This window comes from Emiliania huxleyi (assembly GCF_000372725.1).
Source record: "Emiliania huxleyi CCMP1516 unplaced genomic scaffold EMIHUscaffold_279, whole genome shotgun sequence".
Lineage (NCBI taxonomy): Eukaryota > Haptophyta > Isochrysidales > Noelaerhabdaceae > Emiliania > Emiliania huxleyi.
The window spans coordinates 83,290-96,806 of NW_005199935.1; the positions used below are offsets into that span (position 1 = coordinate 83,290).

Sequence of the window (13,517 nt, forward strand, 5' to 3'; positions counted from 1 at the left end):
CACATGATGCTCCTGCTAGTGTCATCGCTCAGAGAGCAGCCTCACCGCGTCGAAAGTCTACCACTGGCCCTGGTCGCACACCGCCGCTGAGCTCCGCCGCCGCGCTCGCTGGACAGCGGCCGTGACTCACCTGCTTCGGGCGCGCTGCTCCTCGGGGATGGCGAGAAGCGGCAGAGATGATGCTCATAGATGAGCTAGCCCCAGATGCCCCGTTTGCCCCACTGCGGCGCCGCGCTCGTGCCGGCGTGCGAGTGGGTACAATGCACCCCCTCTGCCGCTCGCGGCCCGGAACGCATCGGGAGATATTCATTCGTATACGTCAAGACGTGCTCAGATGGTGCACGTAGTAGAGTGACTGAGCGCGTGGCCACTCTCCACCCTCGATTGCGGGTGCGGCCGCGGCCGCAGTGGTGTAGGCGGACAGTAATGATGCCGCGCGGGCGGAGTGGCGGACACGAGGACGCTGCCGTCGGACGAGGGGTTGCTATCATACGCAAGCACGAGCCGTCGGTGACGCGACGGCGTCATCACCGTTGGCCAGCATAGAAGCGCGAAAACCTGCCCGTGTGTCGGATGCGTCCCCAAACTTGTAGCGCTACATCTTTGGACACACACCGGCGGGCGCTTTCGAGGCGACCGGGAGCATTTTTTCTAGCCACATGGACCTTTTTGCGGCACGATAGCTGGGCTGCAACATACGTGTACCTACACTCGACTACAGCTACGACCTACGACTGCAACGGCGCGCAGCGCCGAAGAAAATTTTGGGGCTTCTCGAGCTTTTGCCGGTGTGGACGCCGTTGTTTCGCAGCTCGGTCGGGGGGGGCGCCCCTGCGTTAAGTGTGCGCACTTGTAGCAGACCTTCGATAGCAGACCTTCGCCACACCGTCCAGCGACAGCGCGGCTGTCGGCTCAACCGAAGACCACCATTGCTCAAGAAGCTCAAGAAGGGGCTGCTAACTTGTCCGTCCGCGCGTCCGTCTTCTTCAACGAGAAGCAGCGGCTGCAGCGGGATCTGACGGCGCTGGCTCTGGCCGTCTACGCCGAGACCACCGGCGCGCCGCCTCGCTCGCTCGCCGTGCTCGACGCCCTCGCCGCGTCGGGCGTGCGCGGGCTGAGGTACGCGCTCGAGGTGCCCGCCGTCGGCACGGCGGTCCTCAACGACGCGAGCGACGAGGCGGTCGCGGCGATGCGCGAGAATGCCCAACTGAGCGGCTTCGCGGCAGCTCGCGAGCGTGGGTCGTACCTCCACGCGGGCGGCGCGCGGCTCGAGGTGTCGCAGGGCGACGCGGTCGCGCTGATGCGCGCGCGCAGGCGCCACTTCGACGCCGTCGACCTCGACCCGTACGGGAGCGTCTCTCACCATCATCCCAGCGCAGCACACACCCTCGCTGCCGTCTCCGCATCCTCTCAACGCAGCACCGCGCAGTCCGCTCGCCTCCACGCCGGCCCCGAGGCCAGCCTGCTGGCGCGAGCTCTGCACGCGGCGTCTCACGCCAGCAGGTGCGTCGCCGAGCTGCTCCCTGCGGCGGTCGAGAGCTTGCGGGACGGCGGGCTGCTTTGTGCGAGCTGCACCGACTTGGGCGCCCTGAGCGGCCGCTACGGCGACGGCTGCGCCAGGCGCTACGGCGCGGATCCGCTCCGCGCCGCGCAGAAGCAGGCGCCAGGGCCGGCGCTGCGGCGGCTGCTCGAGATCACCCGAGATCACGCGAGATCAGCCGAGGTCAGGCGCCGGAGCTGGCGTTGCGGCTGCTGCTCGGCTGCGTCTCGCGCGCCGCCAAGGGCAGCGCCGCCGCCCCGCCCGCCCGCCCGACAGTGCCGAGGCGGCGTCTCCTCACAGCACCGCCAGCCGTGGGCAGGCCGCGCCGTCCGGCCGCTGATCTGCGTCGTCTTTTCGGACTTTTTCGTGCGGGTGATTGCCGCGGTGGGCGAGGCGCCGACGGGCGCGTCCTCGCCCCTCGCCGCCGCCTCGCCCCTCGCCGCCGCGGCAGAGTCGCCGCCGCTGCCGCCGCAAGCCTTGGCCGGCCAGGTGTCGTATTGCTTGTCGTGTGGTACGCTCGAGGCGCAGTGGCTTGCAGGCCGCGGCGTGGACAGGCAGGGCGCGGAGGGAGGGGTGGAGGGGGAGGAGGCAGAGGAGGGGGAGGAGGCAGAGGAGGGGGAGGAGGCAGAGGAGGGGGAGGAGGCAGAGGAGGCAGAGGAGCGCAGAGGAGGGGGAGGAGGCAGAGGAGGGGGAGGAGGCAGAGGAGGGGGAGGAGGCAGAGGCCTTTGGCGTCCGCGGGGTGCTCTGCTCGCGGCGCGGCCACGCGCCGCCGCACGCGCGCACGCCAACCGCGCCTCCGCCACCCAACCCTCCACCACCCAACCCTCCACCACCCAACCCTCCACCTCCGCGCCGGCCGCTGCTGTTGCCCCGGAGCGTCGCCCGCGCCCGCAGTGCTCGCGCGTCCGAATGCGGCGGCGCAGGCTCGGGCGGCGCAGGCTGCGGCGGCGGCGCGGCCGCCGTGGCCAGAGGCGTCGAAGGCGCTGCCCGTTGTCTCGCTGCAAGTCCCGCCGCCCCAATGGGCGGCGGTCGCGCGGCGAGGAGAGGCGGCGCGGCCGGCGCAGGTGGCGCAAGTGGCGCAGGCGGCGCAGGCGGCGCAGGCGGCGCAGGCGGCGCAGGCGGCGGAGGCGGCGCAGGCGGCGGAGGCGGCGGAGGCGGCGGAGGCGGCGGAGGCGGCGGAGGCGGCGGAGGCGGCGGAGGCGGCGGTTCCTGCCGCCGGGTAGATGCGGGAGGGGGCCGGGCTGAGGCCGGAGGAGGCGTGGCTAGCGGGAGGACTGTCCGCGGTGTCAAACGCGGCGGCGGCGGCGGCGGCGGCGGCGGCGGCGGCGGCGGCGGCGGCGTCTGCCGCCACTGCGGCGGCTGTCTCGAGGTTGGCGGTCCGTATTGGACAGGCGGCGCTCGCGAGGCCGCCCGTCGTCTCGGCCGCCTCGGCAACTTTGCCGTGAGAGTTTGGCGGAGGCTTGATTCAGGTGCCACTTGCGACGCCGCGTTCGTCGCGGCCGCCTTGGCCAAGGCGGAGCTGGCGGGGGCGGCGGCGTACAGCTCGCTGCCGCTGCTGCAGCCGCTGCTGCGCGCACTCGCGGCAGAGGCGGCGGTGAAGACGGTCGGCGGCGGCGCGGCGGCCTCCCTGCTCGCCCTGCCGCTCCCGGCGGCTTGCCGCGCGTTGCGCTGCACTCTGGTGGCATCTCCCCACATCTCCCCGGTGTCTCCCCCCCCCCCCCTTCCCCCCGTACCCCCCCCCCTTATCTCCCCCTATCGCCCCCGCATCTCCCCCTCTCCCCCGCAGGTGCCGCCCGCGACGCTCGTGCGCGCGCTGGAGGGGTGTGGTGTCGGTGCTGCGCCATGCCACTGGGACCCGTGCACTCTCAAGGCGGCAGATTCCCCTAGATTCCCCTAGATTCCCCCTAGATTCCCCTAGACTCCCCTAGATTCCCCTAGACTCCCCTAGACTCCCCTAGACTCCCCTAGATTCCCCTAGACTCCCCTAGATTCCCCTAGATTCCCCATAGATTCCCCTAGACTCCCCTAGACTCCCCTAGACTCCCCTAGATTTCCCGAGGCTCCGTCGGTGCCGCAGGCGGCGGACGCACGTCGCGTGTGGCCAGTGCTCTGCGAGTGGGCGAGGCTCCACCCCCTACAGCAGGGCGAGGCCAGCGCGTTGCTCGGGCGCCTGCAGCGGCGGTCATGCGGCGGGGAACCCGGCCGCATACACTTCGACGGCGTCTCCACTCTGCAGCAGCAGAAGCGGCGGCGGAGGGAGGGCCTACCCGCCCGTGTCGCTGCGCCGCCGCCCGCCACAGTCGCCGGGCCGAGCGGCGGTGTCTCGGCCGCAGGCGCGGAGATGGTATCGCGCCGCCGGCCCGCGCGTCGACATGTCCGAGACGTGTCCGAGACGTGTCCATAGGCGCTCTCCCTCTTCGAGGTCGATGGAACCACCGCGACATGTCCGAGACGTGTCCGAGACGTGTCCATAGGCGCCGGCCCGCGCGTCGCGACGGCAGACTCCCCCCCCGGAGGCGGAGGCGGAGGCGGAGGCCGGTGCCGCTTCTCTGCGGTTTGCCCCTTCCCGTACGCGCGCGACGGGAGGGCGGACTCGGTGGCGCCGCTCGGTGTGGTGGTGTGCAGCGCGTCGCGGGGCGAAGAGCGCTTCTCGAGCTTGGCGGCGGCCGTGCGCGCAGCGCCGGAGGGGGCGACGGTGCTCCTCGGCGAAGGTGAGACGGAGCTTGACGGCGCGCTGCTGCTGCTGGTAGCACCTCGGCTGCACCTCGGCTGCACTTTGGCTGCACTTTGGCTGTACACCTCGGCTGCACCTCGGCTATACCTCGGCTGCACCTCGGCTGCGGCTATACCTCGGCTGCACCTCGGCCGTACCTCGGCTGTACCTCGGCCGCACCTCGGCTGCACCTCGGCTATACCTCGGCTGCACCTCGGCTGCGGCTATACCTCGGCTGCACCTCGGCCGTACCTCGGCTGCACCTCGGCCAGGCGGGCTGCTAGTAGGAGTCCGCAGGGACTCTTCCAAGAAGAGGCAACACCCCGAACGGACGCCAGGCGCGCTGCTGCTCCAGAGGCCGCTCACACTGCTCGGAGCGCGCAACGCGGTGCTGACTGCGCGAGGCGGCGGCAGCGTCGTCGTTGTGGACCTGCCAGGCGGGGGCGCTGCTGGCGGGCACCCACCGCCAACTCTGTCCATCGTCGGCGTCGGTGTCGTGCAGCGGGCGACGGAGCAGCCAGGCGGGGAGAGACGGGGAGATGTGGGGAGGTGGAGAGACGGGGAGATCTGGGGAGATCTGGGGAGATATGGGGAGATATGGATCCGCATTCCGCATCTAGGGGTGGCGAGTGCATGCGCGCGCGAGGGCGAGCCGGCGCGGGCCGCCGCTGGCTATGCGGTCGTCGTTCGTGCGGGGCGCGCGGAGCTCACGCAGTGCACCGTCCAGTCGGCGCTGTCCGGCGGCTGCTTCGTGAGCGCGGCGGCGTCTGCGGCGCTTCGCGGCTGCCACTTCGGCGCGGCGGCGATGCACGGCGTGTTGGTCAGCGGCCGCGCGCGCGTCGAGATGAGGTGCACTCCACTGCCTCTGCACTTCCACCGCCACTGCCACATCCACCCCCACTGCACCTCCACCGCCACTGCACCTCCACCGCCACTGCCACCTCCACCGCCACTGCACCTCCACCGCCGCTGACACTGCAGTCGCTTTGGTCTCTTGAACTCTGTGTGAGATTCTCTCTGGGAGCGGAGGGAGTCCGCAGCCCCACGGAGATTCGGTGAAACTCGCGTCTCAGTCTTCAAGTGCCCATGCGTTGATGGCAGTGGCGGGATGGCACACGCCCAGCCCGCACCCACCGCCGCATGCAAGCCAGCTGCCGCCGAGCCTTCCGCCGCCCCCCCTCGCCCTCGCCCTCACCCTCGCCCTCGCCCTCGCCCTCGCCCTCGCCCTAACCCTTGCCCGAACCCTCGCTCCCGCAGGTTCGCGTCCACTCGTGCCGCGTGCACGACGGCGAGCGCGGCGGGCCGCTCGCCCTCTGCGAGAAGCCGCTGCGGAGCCTTTATCGCTGAGCCGAGTCGAAGGTTCGTGTAGGTGGTCTCCTCGCGCTCGGCCGCAGCTCGCTGCGCGTCGACGCGTGCGCCGTCTCGCGCAACGCAATGGCCGGCGTCAGCGCGCGCGGCAGCGGCCGCGTGGTGGTCGCCGACAGCGCCGTCACCTCCGGGCGCGCGAGCGGAGTGCACATCTCGGAGGACGCCTCAGCGACGGTAGAGCACTGCCGGGTGGAGGCGAACGGGCTGTGCGGCGTCGAGCTGAGCGGCAGCGCTGCGACGCTCGTCGCGCGCCGAAACGTCGTCCGCGGCAACGGAGGCGAGGCGTTCGCCCTGCCGTCGCCGCAGTGTGGTGGCTGCGTGCAGCTGGAGGGCAATGACTTGGGGTGAGAGGTCGAGCCGCTTCGAATTGAAAGACTTAGGAAATAAAACACGCACAGTCACGCGCGCGGGTCGGATAAGTGCGGTGCCTCGTCGCCCTCGCCTTTACGCTTGGTTTATGGGGCGGGTGGTGCCATTCCCCCTTCGCGAGAGCGAGTGCGAGCCGCTCGCGGTTCGTACGCCCGCTTGCGGGTTCGAGTGGCGGGCTATCCCGCTTGCGGGATGGCTTAGCGGGTTCGAGCCGTCACACATTGGCTGCCGGGGTGTGCCGAGGGAGAGTACCATACCATACCCCGCAAAAAGTCCGAACCCTGGCGCCCGCCGCCGAACGATCAGCAAACGCGACGGGGGCGGGAAGCTGCGCGCTGCGATGAGACCGCTCTATCGCTCCGTGGCCGCGATCGTCGCCATCCACATCCTGCTGCTTCTCGGAGGCGCGGCGCTGCTGCGCCTCAGGACTGAGCCGAAGGCAGCGCCTGAGGCTGAGATGGTGATGCGAGTGCCAATTCGGCTCCCACGGCCAAATCGCTCGACAGGGCTGTTTCGGAATCGCTCAAAGGGTGCACGTTTACCAGTGAAGCCGCGCTCTCGCGGCCCAAACGTGGCTCTGCTCTTGGCAGACGACCTGCAGGCTCCTGACCTACGCCTTGGGCACACGCCGCATGTTGACAGCATTGGCCAGTCGGGGCTACGCTTCACCAATGCACACACGCCATCTCCGCTGTGCACGCCATCGCGATTCGCCCTCCTGACTGGCCGCCACCCCTCTTGCCACCTTGCGAAAAATGACTGGTCGCCGCAAACAGTGGAGCAACGATCGCTGAACAATACCCTGTCCCGCTCCGCCGCACTGAGGCCGATCGAGTTCAGCATCAACCTGGAGCAAACCGCCATGCCGACCATCGGCAGCCTGCTGCAGCAGCGCGGATACACCACAGGTTTCATAGGCAAGTGGCACGTCGGATATCCTCAGGGGCTCGTTAGCGAGGCGGAGCGGCGGCGCATCGTCGCCACCGATGTGGCAGCGTCGCCAGCCCTGTGGGGCGGGGTCCGCGAGGCTGTGCTGTCCTCGTACCGCGCCGCGCAGGCGCACATTCGGCGCAGCGGCTTCGACTCGGCCGAGCGCATCTACATCAACAACCTCTATCCGGAACAGCACACGCTGCCCGCCTCCATGCTGCGCCACAATGTCGAGTGGCTCACCGATGGCGCCGCGCGCTTTCTTGCCCGGGCGGGGGCGGAGAATGGGACCAGGGGCAATGGCCGCAGGCGGCCCTTCTTTCTGCACGTCGCCTTCACGCTGCCCCACAACCCAGACGTGCTGGGCTCGCTGCAGGCCGACCCTCGCTGGACGCCTGGAGGAATCTGGGCGATGCCAAACCGCAGCAGCGTGCTCGAGAGGCGCGCCGCGGTGTGTCGCGCTGCAAATGTGAGTGTCGCTGCGTGTCAGCCCGGCGGCGGCGCCAACGGTGGCCGCGGTGCCAATGGTGGCGGCGGCGCGCGCCGCCCGCATGTGCCCATGGCCGGGGGCGCGCTGCCGGCAGGCAAGTATGGCCACCGCCACTACCCGCTCGCCCTCGCGTGGCTCGACTCGGGCGTGGGCGAGGTGCTGTCCTCGCTGCGGTCGCTGCAGCTCGACAGCTCGACGCTCGTGCTGTTCACGTCGGACCACGCCGCCTTCGATAAGGGGCACTGCTACAGCGGCGGCTCCCGCGTACCTCTCCTACTCCGCTGGCCCGGCCCGCTGCCCGTGACTCGGCGTCGCCGCCCGCTACCACACCTCGTCTCGCACCTCGACCTACTCCCGACGCTCCTTGACCTCGCCGCTGCACCGCCGCACCTCGAGGCCCTCACCTCCAGCGCCGTCTCCTTTGCCTCCCCGGCCAAGCCGTCCCTCGACGCCGCTCCTCCTCCATTCGAGCCGGCGAGCGGGCTGAGGGGGCGCTCCCTCGCGCCCCTCCTCGCCACCGCGGCGCGCAACGAGCTCTACCGCGGCGGGGTGTGGTGGGAGGAGGGCTGGGCGGCGGACTCGCCGTTTGGCCGCGTCATCCTCTGCGAGGTGGGCCGCAGCCGCGCCGCCTTCGACGGCGCCTACCGCCTGCTCTACGCGCCCCACCTCGCTGGCCGCAACGCGAGCACCCTCACAGGGGGCGCATGGTCAGTCGAGAGCGCATATCCAGCCCACCGCCACCACGAGGCGTATTGGCGGGCGTTGCAGCTCTACGACGTCGCCGCTGACCCGGCCGAGGCGCACGACCTCCTCGCGCTCGGCGCCGACGTAGGCGAGGCGGCACGGCGCGCGCTCTCACTCCTGCGCGCGGCGCTGCAAGCGCATCTCGACGGCGCGTTCGTGGGCAGCGAGTGCTTGGCCGTGCCAGCAGAGGGCAGTGACGGGAGGTCTGCTGGTTCGAGGTTGTGAGTCTTGTCTGTATCTGAATTATTAGATTGGGTGAATTCGTTCAAACTCTCTGTTTCTCGTGTGGATCAGGTGTGGAGACACGTGGGGCATCTGCGACCGCCACCCGCTTTCTCTTTAAACGTGAGACTGATTTTTCGGTTTATAATCAGAGTACTGAAAAAATCTGCAGCCAGGTAAAATATATTCTCCTGTGTTAGTGCGCCAGTGCGCGCCAGTCCCGTGCCAGTGTTGTGCGAGACAGTGCGAGGGAGTTTGGGCTGCACTTCATGCAATCATGGAGCACTTGGAGTGCCCAGTCAGTACGCTTTAACCTCACACGCAGGCACGCAAAATTCTATTCGTTGAAAGTTCTCTTTTTGCGCGGGGTTGTGGGCAGGTTGTGGGGTGGGGATGTCGGGGTGGGGTGGGGTTGGCGCCGGAGTGGGAGAGTCTGAGTGGTCGTGTGACTGCTCTTGTGGTGGGGGCGACGGCTTCTGAGGAAGCCGTTGCCCGCACCTTGCCCGGCTTGCGACTTGCGTTTCCTTGCTGTGAGTGTAAACGAAACCCAGCCCAGTTACACCAACGTCCTCGCTCTGCTGGACCCAACGGCAACACGCGGCCAAAGCCCAAAATCTCCCAAAGGTGAAAGGAGAACCACACCTCGTATCCTCGAGCGCGAGAGGGCGCGCTTTTGTAAATTCTTAAAGTACTGTGTGTGCTGTGAATCGTGCGAAAGCTCACTAGCTAGAGCAGAGCTCAGACACCAACACGCCGACCCGGCTCCCCTCGCCCCCTCCCTACCCTCCCGGATGCGCCTGCTGCCACTCTCGAATCTGTCGGCGCACCATGTGGCTCGGGGAAAGGAAGGTGTGCTCAAGCGCTTCGCCCGTCATCGGGCTGGTCGACTTGGTCGCGAGCCAGCGCTCGATCGCCGTCCGCTCGTACGCATGCCCGTCGGCCGCCATCACCGGGTCGATCATCACCTCGGTCGTGATCGGGCAAATGAAGTCGTCCGGCGGCTCCTCCTCCCTCGTAGCCGGCGCCGCCGCGGCTGACGAGGAGGACCCTGGCTCCTCCGCCACCCGCCTCTCGTCCTCCAGCCTCGCGCTCTCCTCGAGCGCCGCCGCTAGCTGCTCCTCCGCCACAATCGCCTCGTCCTTCGCCGCCGCCCGCCTCTCCTGCTCCAGCCTCGCGCTCTCCTCGAGCGCCGCCGCCAGCTGCTCCTCCGCCACAACCGCCTCGTCTTCCGCCGCTGTCGGCGCCTCCTCCTCCTCCGCCTCCTCGGGCTCCTGCGACGGACCCGCCGCGCCTGCCCCGCCGCCCTTGCCCTTCTTCTTCTTCTTCTTGGCCTTCTTCTTCTCCTTGGCGCGCTTCTCCGCCTCCTCCTCCGCCAGAAGCTCAGCGGCATGCCGCGCCGCCTCCGCCTCCCTCGCCGCCGCCTCTAGGGTGCGCTCGCACTCGGTGTGGCCTTTCTCCTTGGCAAGCTGCAGCGCCGTGCGCCCGTCCGAGTCGCGCATAGACGCGTCAGCACCCGCCTGCAGGAGGAAGAGCATGACGGCGGGCTGATCCTGGTAGCACGCGTAGTGCAGCGGCGTGAAGCCTTCGTCCGTAGTTTGGTCGTCGATCGCCGCACCAGCAGCAACAAGCAGCCGCGCGATCTCGGGATGGCCAAACTCGCATGCAATGTGCAGCGGCGTGTCGCCGCTGTCGGCGGCGACGGTGACGTCGGCACGAGCGGCGCACAGCACCCGGGCGCTCTCGAGGTGGCCCATCTCGCAAGCAATATGCAGCGGCGTCCAGCCGCCGTCCCTGGCTTGGTTGATCGAAGCGCCCGCGCCGACGAGCAGCCGGATGATGTCCGGCTCGCACGTAACGTGCAGCGGCGCGTCCCCGAAGTCGGTGGCGAGGTTGACGTCGGCACGAGCGTCGCACAGCAGCCGGGCGCTCTCGAGGTGGCTCTTCTCGCAAGCAATATGCAGCGGCGTCCGGCCGTCGTCCCTGGCTTGATTGATCGCCACGCCAGCGTCGCTCAGCAGCGCCACGATCTCGAGGTCCTCCGCATCGCACGCGATGTGCAGAGCGGTGTTGCCGGTGCCGGTCGTCGACCCCACGCTCGCGCGGCTCTCCAGCAGCAGCCGCACGGCGTCAGCCTGCCCATGACGAGCAGCGTAGGTCAGCAGCGTCCCCGTGTGCCTCCCGGTCTCGAGTCGCCTGTCGAGCTGGGCCGTGAGCGCCGCTCCCCGCGTCCAGCCGGCGAGGACTGAGTGCAGCGAGGCCAGGTTGCCGTTTTCGAGGTTGGGGAGCAGGGTCGGCTTGATGGTGGCGAAGCTCATGGCACGTGGCACAATCGAGACGATTCGACCGCAAGCGAAGCCCTCGATCTGCTTTGGCAGCAGCTGGTTCTCCTCCACCTCTCCCAGTCCTAGCCTGCCATACGCTCCCGTTTGCAGCGACTCGTCGCATTCGATTTCCATGCCCCAGCTCCAAAGGGCGCCGTCGGCGGCTAGGGCGAGGCTATGGTCTTGTCCAGCCGACACGGCGACGATGCGCCGCCCAGCCAGGGTCTCGATCTTCTTGGGCTTTTGGTGGGTTGTAAAGTCGCCGTGGCCCAAGCAGTTGCAGCCATCCTCAGTGCCGGCATCCCAGTCCTGCTGTCCGCTTCCGCAGCTCCACGCAACGCCATCGGCGGTAATGGCGAGGGTGTGGTCAGCCCCGGCCGATACGGCGACGACTTCCTGACCGTCGAACAAATCTTTGCGGATCCTCTCTGGCCGAAGCCGGCGCTCCCGATCGTCGTGTCCCAGTTTGCCGTCGTCGTTGGTGCCCCAGCTCCAAACCGAGCCGTCGGCGGTGATGGCGAGGCTGTGGAGGATTCCCGCCGACACAGCGACGACGCCCTGGCCCTGCAAAGCCTCGATCTTGCGAGGCTCTAGCAGCGGTTTCTTGTCGCCATGGCCCAAGTTGCCATCCAGACCGCTGCCAAAGCTCCAGACATCGCCTCTGGGCCGCCATCGTCGGTCCAGCGGTGACTTCTCGCCGTCGTCGGTGATGACGAGGCTGTGTAAGCATCCGGCCGACACAGCGATGGCGCGCTCGTCAGCCAAGGCCTCAATCTTCTCTGGCACCAGCCGGCCATGCCGGTCGCCGCCGCCCAGAGCGCCCGAATTGCCAGCGCCCCAGCTCCACGCGACGCCGTCGTCGGTGATGGCGAGGCTGTGCCTGGCTCCCGCCGACACGGCGATGACGCGCTGGCCAGCAAAGGCCTCGATCTTCTTGGGCAGCAGCTGCTCTATCTCGTCGCCGTGGCCCAACCGGCCATAGGCTCCATGGCCCCAGCTCCAGACGCAGCCGCTGGCGGTAAGAGCGAGGCTGTGGGAGGACTTCGCCGACACGCTCACTGCGCGCTCGCCGCCAAGCGTCGACGAAAGCAGGGTCGGCGTGCTCAGCTGCGTCACGCCCGCGCCGTGTCCGAGGAGGCTATCGCAGAGAGTGCCGTCGGTGGCGTAGGGCACTGACTTGCCGCACGTTGAGAGCCGCCCCTCGGCGTCGATGAAGATGCTGTGGTAAGCAGATGCCGCCAGCATCCCCCCACGATGCTGTGGTAAGCGTGCCTCGAGCTGCATTGCGGCAAAACAAAGCCCGCCCAGTCCCGCCGCCGCCGCAGGCAGTTCGTAGCCGCGCTCCTGCGCGCGCAAGCGGAGGCCCTCTGCGACCGGTTCGTGAAAGAGACGGGAGACGGCCACGGTACGAGCGATGTCGACGGGGCTGTGCGCGAGACAATGCATCGAGACAATGCGCACGAGCAGCTCCAGGGGAAGGTCGGCCGTGTCGAGCCCGGGCTCGCCGACAAAGACGGGCTCCTCCTTGGTCAGCGCCTCCTGCTTGCCGTATCGCGTCATGAACCCTGTGAGATTCGCCTGCGGGGCGCCGTCGACGGCCGAGCCAGAAGAGGAGTACTCCTCGCAAAAGTGCTCACACACAAACTCGTTGAAGGAGGCGCAGACGCCAGCTGACCTCTCTCACGAGAGAATTTTCTCAGAATTTTCTCACGAGAGAACCTTCGATTTCGAGAGCTTCGGAGGCTTCGGAAAGGAGGTCCGCAGCACCCGGAGGCGGCGAACCAGCTGAGCAACAAACTTTCGCATGCTCAGCATCTGGACGAGGTCACATGGACAACCAAGAATTGGCACGGCCTACAGATGCATGTCAGTCGTCCTCCACACCGCTGTGGCGTGGCAGACGGTGAAGAGAGAGATTTTTAGCAATACCAAACAAAGGCCAAGGGCCAAGGGCCTTGCGGCAAGGCCAAGGGGCGGGGGCAACCCTCGCAACTGCCATCTCCGCCCTCTCCCTCGCCGCCGCCGACCCCGCAGTCACCGCCCTCGCCGCCGCCGCCCTCACCGCCACCGCCATCTCCGCCTCCTCCTTCGCCACCGTTGCCAAGCCCCTCACCCCTGCCCCCGCCTCCTTCCCCACTGCCACCGTCACCGCCGTCGCCCTCGCTCCCGCCACCAAGCCCTCCACCCTCGCTCCCGCCTCCCTCTCCACCGCCGCCGCTGCCTCCGCCGCGCTCGTCTCCGCTGCCGTCTCCACAACCGCCCCCACCACCGCCACCATCTCCGCCCCTTACACTGTCGCCCCTCCTGTGGACCTCACGGTGGACAAACGCAGTACCGTGGTGGGGCTGGGCGCCCATGCTGATGGCAGCCACAGGCGGGACAACGACCGGTCTGGCGGCGGGCAGGGCCGTATGCTGGCTAGGCCTGATACGAGGCGTGTCGGCCGAAAGGACCGGCGGAGAGGAACCGCGACCGCCTTCTTCGGCTGGATGGAAATGGGCGGGGGCGGCGGTGCTGCTGTTCCTGCTGAGTTGGCTCGTCAAAGCAGGTGCGGCGCGACTAGTGCACCTACACCGGAGAGGAACGAGGGGCACCGCTGTCAATCCGGCGGAGGGCGCTGGGCAACCCGGTTTGAACAAGTACGGGACGGTCGGCTCGCCGGCGCTGGTGGGCTCTCCGACAGGGGCCGCCTCTACGGCCGACTTGCCTGTGCTGGTGGACTTTCCGACAGCGACCGTCTCACCGCCAGCGAGCCCCCCGCAGCCCGCAGAGGCCCTCCCGACTGCCATGGACACGGCGCCATCGAGGAGTGCAACAGAT

At 68.6% G+C, this 13,517-nt stretch overlaps 4 protein-coding genes across 4 annotated transcripts; 3 read left to right on the forward strand and 1 right to left on the reverse strand.

Moving 5' to 3' along the window:
• Window positions 1–2,766: 2,766 nt before the first annotated feature.
• EMIHUDRAFT_443929 (hypothetical protein) lies at window positions 2,767–4,172 on the forward strand (the record flags this gene model as incomplete). Its single annotated transcript, XM_005776505.1, has 5 exons — window positions 2,767–2,931; window positions 3,010–3,218; window positions 3,327–3,410; window positions 3,618–3,873; window positions 4,015–4,172. Coding segments are annotated over 5 exons (872 nt in total), but the record flags the coding sequence as incomplete, so codon positions are not given.
• Window positions 4,173–4,803: 631 nt separating this feature from the next.
• Window positions 4,804–6,002, forward strand: EMIHUDRAFT_367811 (hypothetical protein; the record flags this gene model as incomplete). Its single annotated transcript, XM_005776506.1, has 4 exons — window positions 4,804–5,073; window positions 5,103–5,258; window positions 5,294–5,333; window positions 5,623–6,002. Coding segments are annotated over 4 exons (813 nt in total), but the record flags the coding sequence as incomplete, so codon positions are not given.
• A 328-nt stretch (window positions 6,003–6,330) lies between these two features.
• EMIHUDRAFT_238963 (hypothetical protein) lies at window positions 6,331–8,556 on the forward strand (the record flags this gene model as incomplete). Its single annotated transcript, XM_005776507.1, has 3 exons — window positions 6,331–7,393; window positions 7,505–8,357; window positions 8,529–8,556. The coding sequence occupies 3 exons, from the start codon at window positions 6,331–6,333 to the stop codon at window positions 8,554–8,556; spliced, it is 1,944 nt and encodes a 647-aa protein (XP_005776564.1).
• Window positions 8,557–9,155: 599 nt separating this feature from the next.
• On the reverse strand, window positions 9,156–12,512 carry EMIHUDRAFT_238964 (Hypothetical protein; the record flags this gene model as incomplete). The annotated part of the gene is made up of 3 exons (XM_005776508.1): window positions 9,156–9,470; window positions 12,159–12,275; window positions 12,417–12,512. 3 exons carry the CDS (start codon window positions 12,510–12,512, stop codon window positions 9,156–9,158), a joined length of 528 nt encoding a protein of 175 aa, XP_005776565.1.
• Window positions 12,513–13,517: the final 1,005 nt, after the last annotated feature.